The 15,716-nt window shown below is 38.1% G+C and overlaps 1 protein-coding gene across 5 annotated transcripts in view; it reads right to left on the bottom strand.

The window, feature by feature from the left end:
* Positions 1–15,716, bottom strand: part of Ralgps2 (Ral GEF with PH domain and SH3 binding motif 2) — a 138,744-nt gene that overhangs the window by 55,169 nt on the left and 67,859 nt on the right. For all 5 annotated transcript variants that reach the window (XM_087906380.1, XM_087906382.1, XM_087906381.1 and 2 more), the window contains 3 exons: positions 15,153–15,242; positions 12,618–12,710; positions 7,648–7,774 (listed from right to left, as the gene is read on the bottom strand). In XM_087906380.1, the coding sequence (XP_087762506.1) occupies positions 7,648–7,774; positions 12,618–12,710; positions 15,153–15,242 (310 nt within the window). The remainder of the gene's footprint in view (positions 1–7,647; positions 7,775–12,617; positions 12,711–15,152; positions 15,243–15,716) is intronic.

Below are 15,716 nucleotides of genomic sequence, written 5' to 3'. Positions count from 1 at the left end.
TTTAAGTTCTGTCTGCACTCAATGGAAGACCATCAAGGTCAGGAGAATACTTGGCTTCTCTGAAGAGATATTTCAAAATTTCAGATTTTAGATAACTCCAAAATTAGATAAAACCTTGAAATTTTGTAATAAAAAAAATAAACACCAGGAAAGGCTGCAACTCCAATATAGCTTGAGGTGAATTTCCATTCATGTTCACTTAACTGAGTAGTGATATGAGAAATGGAAAAAGAAATTATTCCATTTACAAAGCTAGAACCACCATGAGAAAAACAAAAGTCTGGCTAAAAACAATAACTCCTTACCAAGGTTATCTGTTAGCAAGCCATGCTCCTACAGAAAGTGGCAGGAAAGATGAACGAACAAGCCATCCCAACAGAGTCCAAAAATATTGAGGTAATACATAACACTAATAAAGTTATAGTGCAGTTATCTATAGCCAGGCAACCTGTCCTTCCTTTTGCTGGTTCCTTTATCCAACACATATGAATAATTCTTACTATTCTGTATTAAAGAAATGACACAAATTGTATCAGGAACATACGGTTAAATGCTAGTTGTTATTAAAAACCACAAACACATGAATGATATTAATTCAACTTAATCCTCAACTGATTTATGTCACAAGTCTTTGAAAGTAACTTTCAAAATAGAATTAAAAAAATCAGTGGAATTGTAAATGCATTTCTGGTGTGGGAGGTCTTTCTGTCTATTTGTTGCTTTTATTGGTTAATGAATAAAGAACTACTTTGAGCCTATAGCAGGGAAGAACAGAACTAGGTGGGAAAGTTAGGCTGTATGCTGGGAGAAAGAAGTGCGGAGTCAGAGAGACAGACACGGGAAACTTTACCTGGTAAGCCACAGCCATGTGGCGATACACAGATTAAGAAAAATGGGTTAAGTTAATACATAATAGTTAGCCAATAAGAAACTAGAGCTAATGGGCCATTCACTGTTTTAATTAATATTGTTTCTGTGTGGTGATTATTTCAGGTCTAAGCTAGCCAGGCAGCTGGGAACCAACAAGAGCCCTTCCTTCAACACATTTCAAAAGAGTGAGGGCAAAGAGGATACAAAGAACTGGAAGAGGAGACTGCAGTATTAGCTAAGGAAACATCCACAGCTGGGTGCTGGTGTGGGAGAATTGTCTGTATTCTGTCAATCATGTTTTAAATAAACACTGATTGGCCAAGCAGGAAGTATAGGCGGGAAAACCAGACAGGAAGCAGAGGTGATGCAATGAGAACAGGAGAATTCTGGGAAGGAGGAAGTTGATTCCTCCCAATCCAGCCCAGACCACCGAAGAAGCAACATGTGACCTGCCAGATGAGAAGGGTACTGAGCCATGTGGCTTACATAGATCAGAATAATGGGTTAATATAAGCTACAAGAGCTAATAACTAGCCTGAGTTAATGGGCCAATCAGCTTATAACTTATGGAGACCTCTGTGTGATTTTCTTTGGGGCTAAACAGTTGTGGGAACCGGGCAGGACAGAAACCCCAACAAACAAGCCAGCCCTCATGTTACAGGGTGCCATCTCATCAGAGTTCACTCTCAGAATCCAAAAGAAAATGCCTGCATGCATTCCTACTGCTGCTTAGACTACAATATGTAATCAAAATAACAGAGCTGCCAAGGTGGTCAGTGGTCAAGCAAGTACAGGTGAGGCACCATAAAAAAACCAACCAGCCAAACAACACCAAAGAAACCCAAAGACAAGGGCTTACACATTTGGGTTGAAAGAGAATGTATTACGGAAATAAAAAGGTGGTGTTTTGGAGAGCACAGACTGGAAGGAAATGGAACACTACACTGCAAAAGGTCATAAGAGCATTCTTTTCTCTTAAAAAAAAATCTTCACGTGAAAAGAAGTCATTTCAATTGAAATTTAAAGGAGAGCATGGAAAGAGTTGTCTCTTTAAGACTGAGGACACTGTGTCTCCATGCATCAAGACAGTGTACTTCATGTCTGCAAAAGGCCTGGAGAGTTGACAAAACTGTCTCTGCTCTGCATTCCCTACCAGAGTCACGACTCACTTCCTCTCTGCTCACAGCAAGCCTCTCTCAGAACACACTCTTATTTGGTTTTGCTACTGCATTTCCCATTACATGAATTAAGTAGAAATGGGGTTCAGAAAATACACATGAAGAAGTACTTACCATGTTTCATTAAATTATTTTTAAGCAATGTTCTCTTCTTCCTTCTGCAACGAAGTGAAACTTACATGCCAAATTCAAGCCCCTCAAGACTGCTCTCCAGTGATGAGGAGAAATGAATGCTGCTAATGGTTTTCAAATTTAAAGCAATAACTCACATAAAACAAAATTTTCCTTGACATTTGCCAAACTATTCCTCTCTAGACAAAGTGCATCCTTGTTTTAAGAGCTTCTGACTATATTGTCCAAGCTGACCACTTTTTGCCTTAAATGTAAACCAACAAAAGGGACCATTTCAAGAGAAAATGGGTTAGAGTGTCAAGAAAGCATTTTCTACTTCCTGAAATTCAATCTACATTGAATTACTGATACTTTTGGCAATACGGAAGGATCGCACTAATATATAAATCTCTAACAGCCATTTAGAAAAATCTTTACAATGAATGGTTGGTTTTGATTACAAATTTTTAATGGTTTGTAGGTTAAAAATGCATTACTAGTGTGTGTGCGGACATGTGTGTCATACATGATTGACATGGGTTCTGGAGAGTGAGCTGGCTGTCAGGACCGTGTGACAGGACTATGTCTGCTGGGCCACAGACAGCCCTTGACGATTACTTTCAGCACTGAAAACACTATCAGTTTAGAACCTCTCAGTTATGAAAGGTTACCCATTTTCTATGCACTACAGATCCTTCGGCTGATAACATCCTTTCTCTGAGAACATCTACAGACAAAAGGGAGAAAGGAAATAGTATGAAAAGTGTTAGTTTTGAAACATCTTCAGCTGAGTTGTCCATCAAATGCTCAGTGTCCTGTCATCAAATGCAGTATCTTGTCATCAAATGCAGTGTCTTGTCATCAAATGCAGTGTCTTGTCATCAAATGCAGTGTCTTGTCATCAAATGTACAGTGTCTTGTCATTAAATGCACAATGTCTTATAAGAGCTCGTGGTTTTAGAAACTCTTCTAGTTTCACATGAACAGAAAAGGATTCTAAAATCAAGGAAAGTTAAATTCTAAAAACTCAAGACCTAATTAATCTTAAATGAAAATAAAATATGAAAAAAAACAGGATAGGATGTAAATTAGCAACAAATCTTCCTTCTTCAACATATTTCAATAATAAGTATCAGAAATGAAAAAAATGACCCATTTGTTTATAATGCTAACTAAGTAGTCAATAAGTCATCTGAGGGTCATATTATATTTTCTTAAGGGAAATCCAGAATAAAGGTTGGAGAGGTGGCTCAGTGGTTAAGGCGGAGCAAGTGTTTGCTATGCAATTCTGAGGATGGAAATTTGAACGTCAGCATCTATATGACAAGTTGGGCATCCAAAAATGTCTGTAACTCTAGCCCCAAGGGATATGACACCATTACATACACATATGCATATAAACTCAAGCCCAAGTGTACACACACAAATAAACTTAAAAAGAAAAGCACACATGCTTTAACAGATTAAGTTTACTCAAAAGGGTTGCTGCTAAACAAAACTTTCAGTTCAGGAAAAGGACAATGTTAAAGCTGGAAACTAAACCAAGTCATAATTAATTATGTGGCTAATTTAATTTGTCAAGTCTACCAAGTATTTATCCAAATGGTCCATATCTTTTCATTCTAGAATAGATGTTCTTCCCAGAACAGAGTAAGTATGAACCATATGAGGACTACCAACACATTAAAAACCAAAAAAACCAAAACAACGTAGCTGTTGAAATATATGGTCTCAACAGAATCATCTTAAACTCTTTGCCAATACCCAATTCCTTATTTTTTTTATAGGCAGACTTTAATCTATAACCCAAACTAGCTTCAAACTCATGATCCTCCTGTCTCCACCTCCCAACTGCTGAGATTACATGCATGTATCACAATATCCAAGTTCCTTTTCACTTTTAATTGTTAGACACATGCATCTCATTTTCCTACATTACATGATAAACAGAGGAGGGGGAGGAGATAAAATGCCACGAGCCACAGGTTTGTATTCAAGCCCTATTAAATCCACAAGGGAGGAACAAAGTTCATCTTATTCCTTATTATGCATCTAGCACCAAGCACAAGGCTAAGTAAGGCTGGTGTCAGCTGAGACACTGAAAGAAAACTGCAGGCTGTAAAGCTGAATCATGTGAATATTATATACATGTACACTATTATATTCAAATAGAAGTAAACAACACTGCTAAAAATGGGGAAAGCCAGAAAGGGACAGTGCAATCAGTTGAATAAACACTTATCTTCTAGCCAGGTATAATGGTGTACACCTTTAATATCAAGTAGAGGCAGAGAGAGATCTCTGTGGGTTCCAGGACAGCCAGAGACAGTCTCAACAAAACAAAATATCTACTCAAGTGCTGACTTTTATAACGTTCCAAGGTATATAAGGGGATACAGATAAGATTAGCGATGAACTAAAATAGAAGATGAGATAGGGATCAGATCTGTAGGAAGGGGAAAGAGATCATGTAAGCACATGTTCAACTAGAAGTCAATAAATATCTCAAGTCAATTGATTTGATATTTCAGTTTATAAAAATTAAGTAGACAGACATACAGGCCCAGCCCAGAACTGAGGTTATTAAATACTGTATGTCAAACCTGAGTAAGATCACTCCACTATATTCAGAGTATAGTGCAAAAAAAAGTGGGCAGACATATTTATGACTACATATTTAAAAGAAAGAGCAGCCAATGAAACAAAACCCAGAAGTTTAGGGAGTGAGCCAAGAGAGTCAATTGCCAAGAACAGAGTAACTAGCACCTTAATCACAAAAAAACTAAGATGATGTCTGAGAAGTACACAAAAGAATGGGACATTGCATGAGACACTGCATAGGACATAAGCACGAGACATTGCATGGAACACTGCATAGGACATAAGCACGAGACACTGCATGGGACACTGCATGGGACACAAGCATGGGACATTCATGGGACATAAGCAGGGGACACTGCCAAGTAGGTGAAGGGGGAGATGACAGTGTGCTAAGCAACGGAAGTGACAACAGGGCTCTTTTTCCTAAGTAAATGGTGACAGTGAAAAGTAAGACTCCAAGACACAAGAACATAAAAAGAAAGGGAGCCTGGGTCATTGGAGACCAACTAGAATGTACAGTAAAGATGATGGTTCTGGTATTTTCTACAAGTTAACATCTTGCACAAGAGTTTTGCCTTGTCTGCTTCAGGCTCCAAGGCTAGGAGAGAACGGGCAGTAACCAACAGAAAACCTTTGCAGATTCTTCTCAACACTTCCCTTCTTCTCTGTACCTACACAGAGGCTCATAAACATACACGGCTCTGTGCACACACAAATGCATATGTACACACACAGCTTAAACTTCTGCACCAAGTTTCCTCTATGAAACAATGTACAACAAAGATCCCTGAACTAGAGATCGTAGCATTAGAATTCATTTCTCATTTTCTCATTCTTAATTAAAAAATTAACTTTCTTAAGAAGATAACAAATTATGGCATTTAATATAAAAAAGCAATTAAGTGAGAAGGTAGTCATAGAATTGGGAAATTTTGAGTTAGAGAGTTTAGCAGCTATGATTGGAGCGCCTAGATAGAGCCATTAGACTGTGGTTATATTATAACTGAGCTCTTGGAGTACTGAAAGTCAGATTTCCATCTCTACATGCTTGGTTCTCAATTTTGAAGTAGGTGGAGTAAGGACATCACTTGACTCAAAAGGAAATAGATTAAAATCTAAGCATAAAAGACTGAAATAAATTGATTGAAAGCTAAGCACTGAAAAGCCCTTTTAGAATCAAGAATCACCAATTCTTGGTCAATGAGCCTATACAACAAAAGGCTTATTTGTGTTTTTAGAGAACACAAGGACAATAGTTCCCCAAATTACATTTCTAAATATGAGCACAGCTAAGCTACAATCTAGAGAGAGAGAGAGAGAGAGAGAGAGAGAGAGAGAGAGAGAGAGAGAGAAAGGAAGGAGGGAAGGAAGACAGACAGACCGACATTACCTACACCACACTTTAGGTTACTACGCCTTCAACAGGGTGTGAATGTGTCTCACCGCAGGAGCCCTAGTTTTCTCTGTGAACTAAGACTGATGCACTCCACAACAGAGGAGGTGTACGAACCAGCCTTTGAGTTTGCCTTTTAGTCACTAATAATACAATAACTTCAAAGGTGACACTGAAATATCTGAAACAAACAGCACACGTGTAATGATTCTTAGAAACTGCTCTCTTTAAGTCTACTAAGACAGCCACTTAAATGGTAGGGAGCAGATGGGCAGGAAGATGAGAAACAAATGCTGATCCACGATCAATTTCTACAGAGTCAAACCAACTCGCTTTGATGACCTCAGATATGTATCACCTACAGCACTTCTTGTATCTTTAATTTACATATAAATTTAGAAGGATGGCTTATTCAGGGCCTTTAAAAACTCGACAGTCAACAAAACATTATTCATATTTTGTTGAAAAACATCTATAAAGTTATTAAACAGCTTTTGGAACTTGTTGGGAGCCACCTGGAGGCACAGGTGGTCCTGCAGTTTGGAGGTATACCTGGCTTAGACACGTGGGGCTGAGCACCCTTGCCTGCACCCTTGCTTGCACATGCTCAGACCAGCAGAATGGCATTAACCAATCAGGATAGTGTTCAAGCCTCTCCACCGTTTAAAAGCAGCTGCCTCTGGGCCCAACTTCCTCTCTCTAAGCTTTCTCTCGTCCCTGCTCTATCTTCCCTTCCCCCAATTTTCCTCAATCAAAGGGCTCCGAATAAAGACGTGACCAGGGAAGGAATTCTCGTTTTTAGTGGCGTTCATTCCTGCTGGTCAGGATGCGCGTCGCAGGAACTAACTAATACTGTAAGATATTTTATATAAAGATCTAAGTACTTAACCAAATGATAAAATACAAAACTGTCATGCACTAGCCTTAACTTCCACACTTAAACAATTAAATTATAGGCAAACAGCAATACTGATAATTAAATGAAACCACTCTAGAATTCACACCAACTGTTCATTACATAAGAGCTTGGGTCACTGTCTTCAATTAGAATATTAAAAATCACTACAAGTTTTTTTTTTTTTTTCAGTCATTAAAAGCATTACTGCTGGGTGGTGGTGGCACACCTTTAATCCCAGCACTCAAGAGGCAGGTGGATCTCTGAGTTCGAGGCCAGCCTGGTCTACAAGAGCTAGTTCTAAGACAGGCTCCAAAGCTACAGAGAAACCCTGTCTGGAAAACAAACAAACAAAAAAAAGCATTGCTAAACAGCTAAAACACATCATTTACCATGGCCCATTTCTAAGTTAATGTTACACTCTATGGAAAACCCGAGAACAAAGGGCTAATTAAAGATGAAAAGCATTTCAGGTAATAAGGTAAACATTCCTTTACCCGATATTTTTCAGCTTAGAAATCTTACACATGCACTTAAATCATAAAAATGACTCAGGAAGAGCAAGTCCAGGATGAGGAGCGCACAGGGACGTAACTCACCTAGGTAAGGGATGCAGGGCGTCATCTTTAAGCTGCTTATGTAGTCTCTGAGCCTTTTGTAGTTGTCTTCTTTACTCATTACATATTCTAATTTTTCAAAGGTAGTTTTGTCTTTTCGACTTAATAACTAAAAAACAAACAGAAAAGCCTAAGTTATTTACAAGTTTCATCTTATTTTTGCAAAGAACTGAATGGAAGCTGTATTTAGCACAAATCTGGATCTTAATTTCAAAGTTATACTTTTCTTAATTTTATTTTGGTAAGATATAAATAAAACAAAATCAGGCACGTGCATTAATGACAGAGTATTTATAAAATCACCTTTATATGCACATAAATGAACCTATTCCTACTAAGAGGTAAACCATAACACTTTATCTTACTACTTTATGTAAGTAATTTTTTATTTTTTCTAACTTAAAATAACTACGTGAATACATTCATTTCAAATACCCAAAAATTTGACTGCTTCCTTAAAAACCATTTCTTCATAACCACCAAGAAATACTCAACTGTAAGTGATTAACAACTTTTCTTGACAGATCCAGAGATAGTTTGCAGTACATGCTGTGGAGATTACTACAAATAACCAGGGATGGCCAAAGACAGCGATTTAGTACTTACAGTGCTAACTGAAAGCTCCCGGAGGTTTGTTTTGGTCTGTTAGCATTCCAAAGACTATGGTTTAAAACCTCTGAAGTTACAATTTTGTCACAACACAGTTAAGGCTTGAGTTTATTACATGTTAAAATACTGGCTCTTTGTATAGTATGCAAACATTTCACTTACACAACTGCCATCTAATTCTGCTATAAGGTTAACAAGAAAGTTTGTGTGTTTTATTACAGATGACAGAGAAGGAGCTTCAGTCACAGGGTTAGCAAGTGGAGACTGTACCAGTGCTCTCCGTCTTATTTACACAGATGTATGCTTCTGTTTCTCGGGGTCTCAAAGACTGGTCTGATAATGGAACAGTCTGACATCTAACCCACTAGTCTTTTCTGGTCTGTGGTACATTTTCTTGATTAATGACTGATGTGGGTAGACCTAGCTCTCAGTGGGTGCGGTGGGATGCGGCAGGCAGTCCTCAGTTGTTAGGAAAACAAGCCGAGTAAATCAGCAGCAGCATTTCTTCACGGCCTCGCACCAGTGCCTGCCCCCAGGTTCCTGCTTTGGCTTTCTGCCCTGCCTTCCCCCAGTAATGGAGTGTGATCTGAGAGCTCTAAGATGAAACAAACCCTTTCCTCCCCAAGTTACTTACGGTCATGGTGTTTTATTAAATAACAGAAACCCTAACTAACACACCAATTTAAAATATTTTCCTTGTCCTATGTCAGGGATCCAAAGCAAAGATCTATTTCTGGGTTTTATTCAGTTTGATATAGTCACACATATACACATATATCTGTTGTTATGCTGCCGTACTATACAACAGGCAAAGGCTAATGTCTTCAAACCCCACTTTCTCCTAAGGTATATTCTGCCTTCTTAAACCTAGCATTTTCTTATAAATTTTATAGCTGATCTTTACCCCAGTGGTACTGGTGCATAAATGCTAAGATGTCATGTATTTAAGGTATCTATAATGCATACACACACACACACGTACATACATACATATATATGTATTATATGGTCCAAAGCTAATAGAACATTTTGGATGGATTTTCTTAGCAAGTTCTAAGTACATAAAATTATTACCTACAGTTACTATGCTTGTACCTTATATCTCAAATTTATTCTGTAAAATTAAACTTTGTGTCTACCCACTGAAATACAAACCTTTTCCAGTTACCCTTACTTTGAAAAATGCTCACTCTACTCTCTACTTCTACAAATTCAACTTTGAATGTACATGTCAGAGTCAGTATTTCTGTCTTTGGCTTAGAGTCTTCAAGTTCATCTATGTTGATGCAAATGCAGCCTATACTGCATGATGATGATGATGATGATGAACAATTTATAACATGGAAAAAACAGACAGATCTTTAACCTTTGCATGTCAGCTCCTTTGGAAATAGACTTAGATAAACTGCTGGGTCATCTTATGACTCTATTTTAGATTTTCTGAAAATTTGAATTTCTATTCTATTTTCTATTATGGCTGCACCATTTTCATCCCCACCACTGGTAAGGAGAATTCCTTTTCTTGTCCACTCCCTCACCATGGTAGCCTAGAGATGAGTAGTACATGAGAGACTACACACAGTGACGTAACTCCCAGTCACTAGAAGGTCCCGCTACTTCCTAAAAGACCTCTACTACATGCTTCTTTAGGAGACATTGAAAATCTAAAACATGTTATAGGTTAAAGTCTGAAATGTCCCCGTCATGGGCTAATTTGTTTGAACACCTGGTCTCCAGCAAGTGGTACTACTTGGGGAGGTTGTGGAACCTGTGAGACACAGGCCTTGGCCAGAGGAAGCGAGCGGCTGGGAATATAGCACCCATGGCTACTACGTTAGACAGAAGAACACCGAGTAACAGTGTTACTATGTCAGAAATCACACTTTATGTAACTGTCATTTACAGCCTACAAGTAACCTCCTCATGTCTTTAAGATTTTAGAAGCTGGAAAAAAGGCCGCACAAACCACCGCTTCCTGTACCATGAGTCTCACTGCTTACATTCTATGTGCGTGGTAACATTCACCAGCCTCTTTTCTTGACTTCTCTTCCAGTTACTGCACCTCCGCCATTTCCAGCCACTGCTCTGTCGTCGTCAACTGTGCAGCACGCACTTCACTGGGCTCTATGGCCCCTGCCACGTTTTACTTCCTTTTCACCATTTCTCATTTCTCACTTATCATTTGCTGGCTTAGTTTCCTGAACTCTGAAAAGACAACTCCCTCTCGTACTGCTCTAGAGCTCTCTAGTACAAATGTGACCAGAAACCTCACCTGGTTAACTGCAGCTCTTGCCAGCATACCACACTTACACTGAGCCGGAGCCTAGCAAGCATGGAATTGTTGGTTGCTTTTACTTAAAATTCATGACCAAAAATATTCTTTATAAAGCCCAGGGACCTTTCATGCCTCCTTAGACAATCTCCTGGATAACATGTCTGTCCTTCCTTCTTCAAAGTTTCAAAGCTTTCTTTCAAAATTCTCAACTAAAAACTTTGTTTCTAAAGAAATCAAGGCAGCCAGAGGAGACTTTATAGACTCCCACCACCCAATTCACCAATTCCCTGGCATTTGTATCCAGATACACCCTCTATGTGTCTATAAAACACCCACTTCTCATATTGCTAAAAAATAATACTGCCGTATTTTCCTTTTCACATTTTTCTTCTCATGTTTGTTACTATATAATTTATTTATTACATATTATCTTTCTCCAGTAGACTATCACATGTGTAAGGATGGGATCTTTATCAATCACTGAAATGAAATTTTTTAAGTTTATTAAGTTTATTATAGACTAGTAAACTGTTACCAAAAAAAAAAAACCCTTGTTTTCACAGAACTAGGTAGGGTAAACAAAAATATTTTCAAGTAAGATAACAATTTGAAGGAAGTATATCTCACTTCTAAATCACAACATAATCAAAGTATAATGCCTTTCCCTGGAATTTTAAAGACAGAACTCTTAACTGTGTACTTATGGTCATTTCCAGCCCCCTCCATAAAATTAAGACTTTAAAGAGTGAGACCATCATAATTAAAATGCATTTTTAAAATAGGAAAATCCTTCATGTGGTATTTATAACATAAAAATAAATATTACAAGTTCTTCCACACTAATAATTTTCCAATATAGAAGCGCTACAATTTTCATCTAAACCTATCCCTCATATATACACCAGGAAAAGCAAGGGCAGCATTTTCTTGATTCACTATGAACAAAGTGAGGGCCGAGGGAGGAAACCCCTTTAGTAAAGTGCTTGTTGAGAACAAATCCCAGTCCTGGGGGTGGGGGTGGAGACAAAGGAATCCCTGGAGCATCAGGCAGCCTGCACAGCCTAACTGGTGAGCTCCAGGCCAATGAAAGTTTCTGCCTCAAAAAAAGAAGGCAGATAGCTTCTGAGGAACGGCACTGAAGCTGTCCTGTTTCTGAATACACATGCATTAACACATGAACGTAAGCAAAGGAGCATGTGCACACACACAATAATACTTTAGCATTTTTTATAATCTTTTGCTAAATGTAGTAATAGATACCCACAGATACAGACATACACACTCCTACCCCTGAACAGAGGCCTGTATGACAGGCTTATATCTCCAGCTACTTGATAGGTAAGGCAGGAAGACCCCAAGGCCATCCTGAGTGACAAGACATTGACTCAAAAAGTAAAAACAATAAAAAGTAGTCTGGGGAAGTAGCTCAGTGACACAGTGCTTGTGAGAGGCCTTAGCGTAGAAAAAGAAAAGGGAAAGAAGTAAGACAACCTAGAAAGACTGAGCATGGTATCACGCTACTCAGAGATAAAGGTATAAACACTGGCAAATGCCAAAATTCACATCCTAATCTTGTTAAAGTAACAGGGCCCAATATGATGACTGTTACAACAGAACATGAGCAGTATCACATAATGCCATGTTTCCCACGAGACTTTTCTACAGCTCTTAAGGTTTATGGCTAAAAATAATAGAAGCTGAAATTAATGAACATTTTTAAAGGTTGCGATTCAGCTCTTCAAACTTACCAAAAGTGTAAAAATGTACACTACTAAATGCAAATTATCAGGAGAGTATGACACGGGATGTCATCAGATACCCTTAAGAGGTATTCAAAACGATTCAAGTGCAAAACCCAAGCATCGGCCTCAGTCTACCCACAAATTACCTCATAAGCTCAGTGCAATGCTTACGGAGTCTTAAATGTAGGTTTCGAATAACAAAGTGCAGGACATTTAAGACTCTATTACCATAATATTCATCCTACTAAGACTGACAAAAGAACCTAATAAAATCTTTACTTTGCACAGAAGTCTAATGATTCATTAAACTACAGAGGGTTACTCACCGCCCATGTCTTAGTTAACCTGAAAATCGGTGCACTCTGTAAGCCGGAAACCACAGCCATAAGTGCATGAAGGTTATTAAGCTCATACAGTTTCTGAAGATTTAAGAAAAAGGGGGAGAAGTATTTTTTTAAAAGAAAATAAATGTAGGAAAATACAGATTGACTCAATTTAGGCAGTTGGTAGAATACCAGTATTTATTAATGTCATTGTTGAAAACTGTCTGCTAGAGAATACAGAAAATTATTTTTTGCCCACAATATATTGTCCATGTTCTACCTTGGCATTTTCAACCCAACCTCTAAATCCAGCTCTAAATGGGCAATATACTTTCAAAGCTGAGGTTACGGGTTGGTGTCAAGGTTGACTGGCATGTCCACAAGGGCCATGCCCTGGCTCTGGATGCAGCTGCATCCTTTGCAGTCTTACTGGTTGTTTGTGGTAAAGTCAAAAAAGGGTCTCCGTAGGTTGGTTTCCTGCCCAGTGTTCCTGCTATCCCAGGGCAAGAGTTCAAACTCACTGTCTTCAGTGCTCCCTTCCAAACCCTATCTTCTCATGTCCAAGAGCCTAAATCCTTTGTTTCTAATCCATTCTGGGGTGCTACTCATACAGTATGCACACACCAAACAGGAAGGTCCATTAATTTCCCAAGAAATCCACTTTGCATTTGCTGCTAATTTCTCAGAATTTTGTCATACTTCTACCTTAAAAGTGGGATCTAAAAATAAGTCATTTACAGTTGTCCCAAGCAATCAGATAAGCCCTATGGTGGACATTTAATGCACAATCCAAAGGAAGCAAATAACAAAACAGTAAACATGAAACAGGATATAAACCTTCACAGGAGATTATACAATCCAGTCATTAAATGAGTGTACATTAAATGTTTATTTGGGACTAAATATCACCTTAAATTTGATATATGCTAAAACATGCAGAGGACCTAAAAGGAAAGAAAAATTTGAACTTCCACCTCCACTCCTTCAGACTCCTTCCTGAGTCTGCTGCGGCTTATGGGCATGTCCTAATATTTTCGGACTGCAAGCTTCATTACTAATGTGAGTCAGTGTCCTATATCTTGTCACATATTTTGTATTTGAATCTTTCTACGTGTTTATACAGAATGCTGGTGGTTGTGCTTCTCTAAAGAATACTGCCTGAAACAGGTATTAAAGGGAAAGACCAATAAGCTAGATACAAAAGGCAGAGCATCAGAATTGTGACTTAACAGTAGTAAGAGAAACAATGGGGAATTGGGGCTTGTAATAAAATCAAAAGCTGTCAAATATAAGTTGGAGTGTGGACAGAAATTAAATTACTTGGTAAGAAAAATGTAAACTGTATGGATAAAAAATACAAATTTTAAAAAATCTACCAAAGACATCAGAAAAATAGAAATTCAGAAACTATGAGAAAAGTTATAACTTTTTTAGTTAAAAACTAGTACTTACCTGACTTTTCACACAGAATGTTTTTTAAAAATTCCTGTAATATTTCTGTAAAATCTCACGTATGTGGAAGGCTAGTCCTGCCACCTAGTGACACAGAATGTTAGAATAGGATTGTTTCCATGTGTTCAGGAAAAATACAGGAAGAATCCCAATTTAAAAAATGAGCAGAACACCCCTATTTTATTCCACCATCTTTCAATTCACAGGTGAGATAAAACCTGTTTATTCTGTGAATTATGAAGAATGAACATGGATGTACCATGGCACTTAGCAAAGTTAACATAAATCTGGAGCTGTTACAGGCTCATCTCAGTATCTTTCTTTCTGTGGAAAACCTACTGCTCTCTCCAGAACTCCAACCACCCTTGAAATCCATGCTGCTTCTCCAACTGTATTATTATCTCTGCCTCTCGGGAACTTTTCAGAGCACTTGGTAACATTATATCTACTATTCATTTAAACTAAAGTCCAGGAGGGCATGGCAGCTCACACCTATAATCTTAGTACTTAGGAGTAAGAGGTAGGGGAGGTGAGTTCAAGGTCAGCATGGTCTACTGCAAAACTGTCTCAAAAATAAAGCCTTTTCTTAGGATTTATGTGTTTTCATTTTATTATGTGACTGTACCACTCAAGTGCCTGGTGCCCATGAAAGTCAGGAGGAGGCATCAGGTCACCAAGGTGCTAGAAGTGAACCTGGGTCCTCTGGAAGAAGAGCAAGTGCTCTTACCCACAGAGCCATCTCTCTAGCCTGCAAAGTCTTATTTTCTGCATAGGTGGGCAGCTTATTTCATGATTAAAAATAAATAAAAACAAACAAGCAAAACAAAAAAACTAATAGAAAATCACTATGTATTCTCCAACTTAATCTTACATGGCTTTCTTCATCACCTTCAACATAGTCTACTATTTCACAAGTACTGTAATTTACCATACACTAACCTGTCTATAACAATGAGAGTGACCATGAATAAAGGAAAAGGCAGAGAAAAGAGGCATTCAGTGTACTCAACCCCCCTCATTTTCTAGAATCAATAAACAGTCACTTAAAACTTCCAAATGGGTGACCAAAAGACACGCCATGCTTACCTTAGCAGTTTTAATATAGTGGCTCAGAACTTCTGCTCTTATTTTCAATGTCTGAGCGTGGAGAATTTCTCTAACAACCCAAAAGCTTACCTGAAAAAAATAAAAATAAAAAACTAAAAAATAAACAAAGGGCAAGATTTATCACAATTAAAATTAACATTAAATGCTACTTGGTGTATTTCCTATAGTTACTTTTAAAACACACTTCTTCCTCCTCTTGACTACTGTTTTCTTATGACTAAAAGAAAACACCATGAAATATCTAATAAAGACCTCATTTAAAAAGTTTTGTGGTACCTTCTATTTCAATGAAGCATTAATTAAAAAAAAATTATCAGAGGTTGGCAAGATGGCTCAGCAGGTAAAAAAAAAGCTTCCACTGTAAGGATGGCATCCTGAGTCTGATCCCCAGAATTCATGGTGGAAATGGAGAATCAACTCTGGATTGTCCTCTGACCTTTAGGTATGCATGACAGCATGCATGCACTCAAACACAAATAAACACACACACACACACACACACACACACACACACACACACAATTTCAATTCATGTACTGCAAA

This window comes from Myodes glareolus, chromosome 5 (genome assembly GCF_982192425.1).
Source record: "Myodes glareolus chromosome 5, mMyoGla1.1, whole genome shotgun sequence".
Taxonomy (NCBI): Eukaryota; Metazoa; Chordata; class Mammalia; order Rodentia; family Cricetidae; genus Myodes; species Myodes glareolus.
Note: the sequence above shows the minus strand (reverse complement) of the source record. Positions and strands in the feature narration are given on the sequence as shown.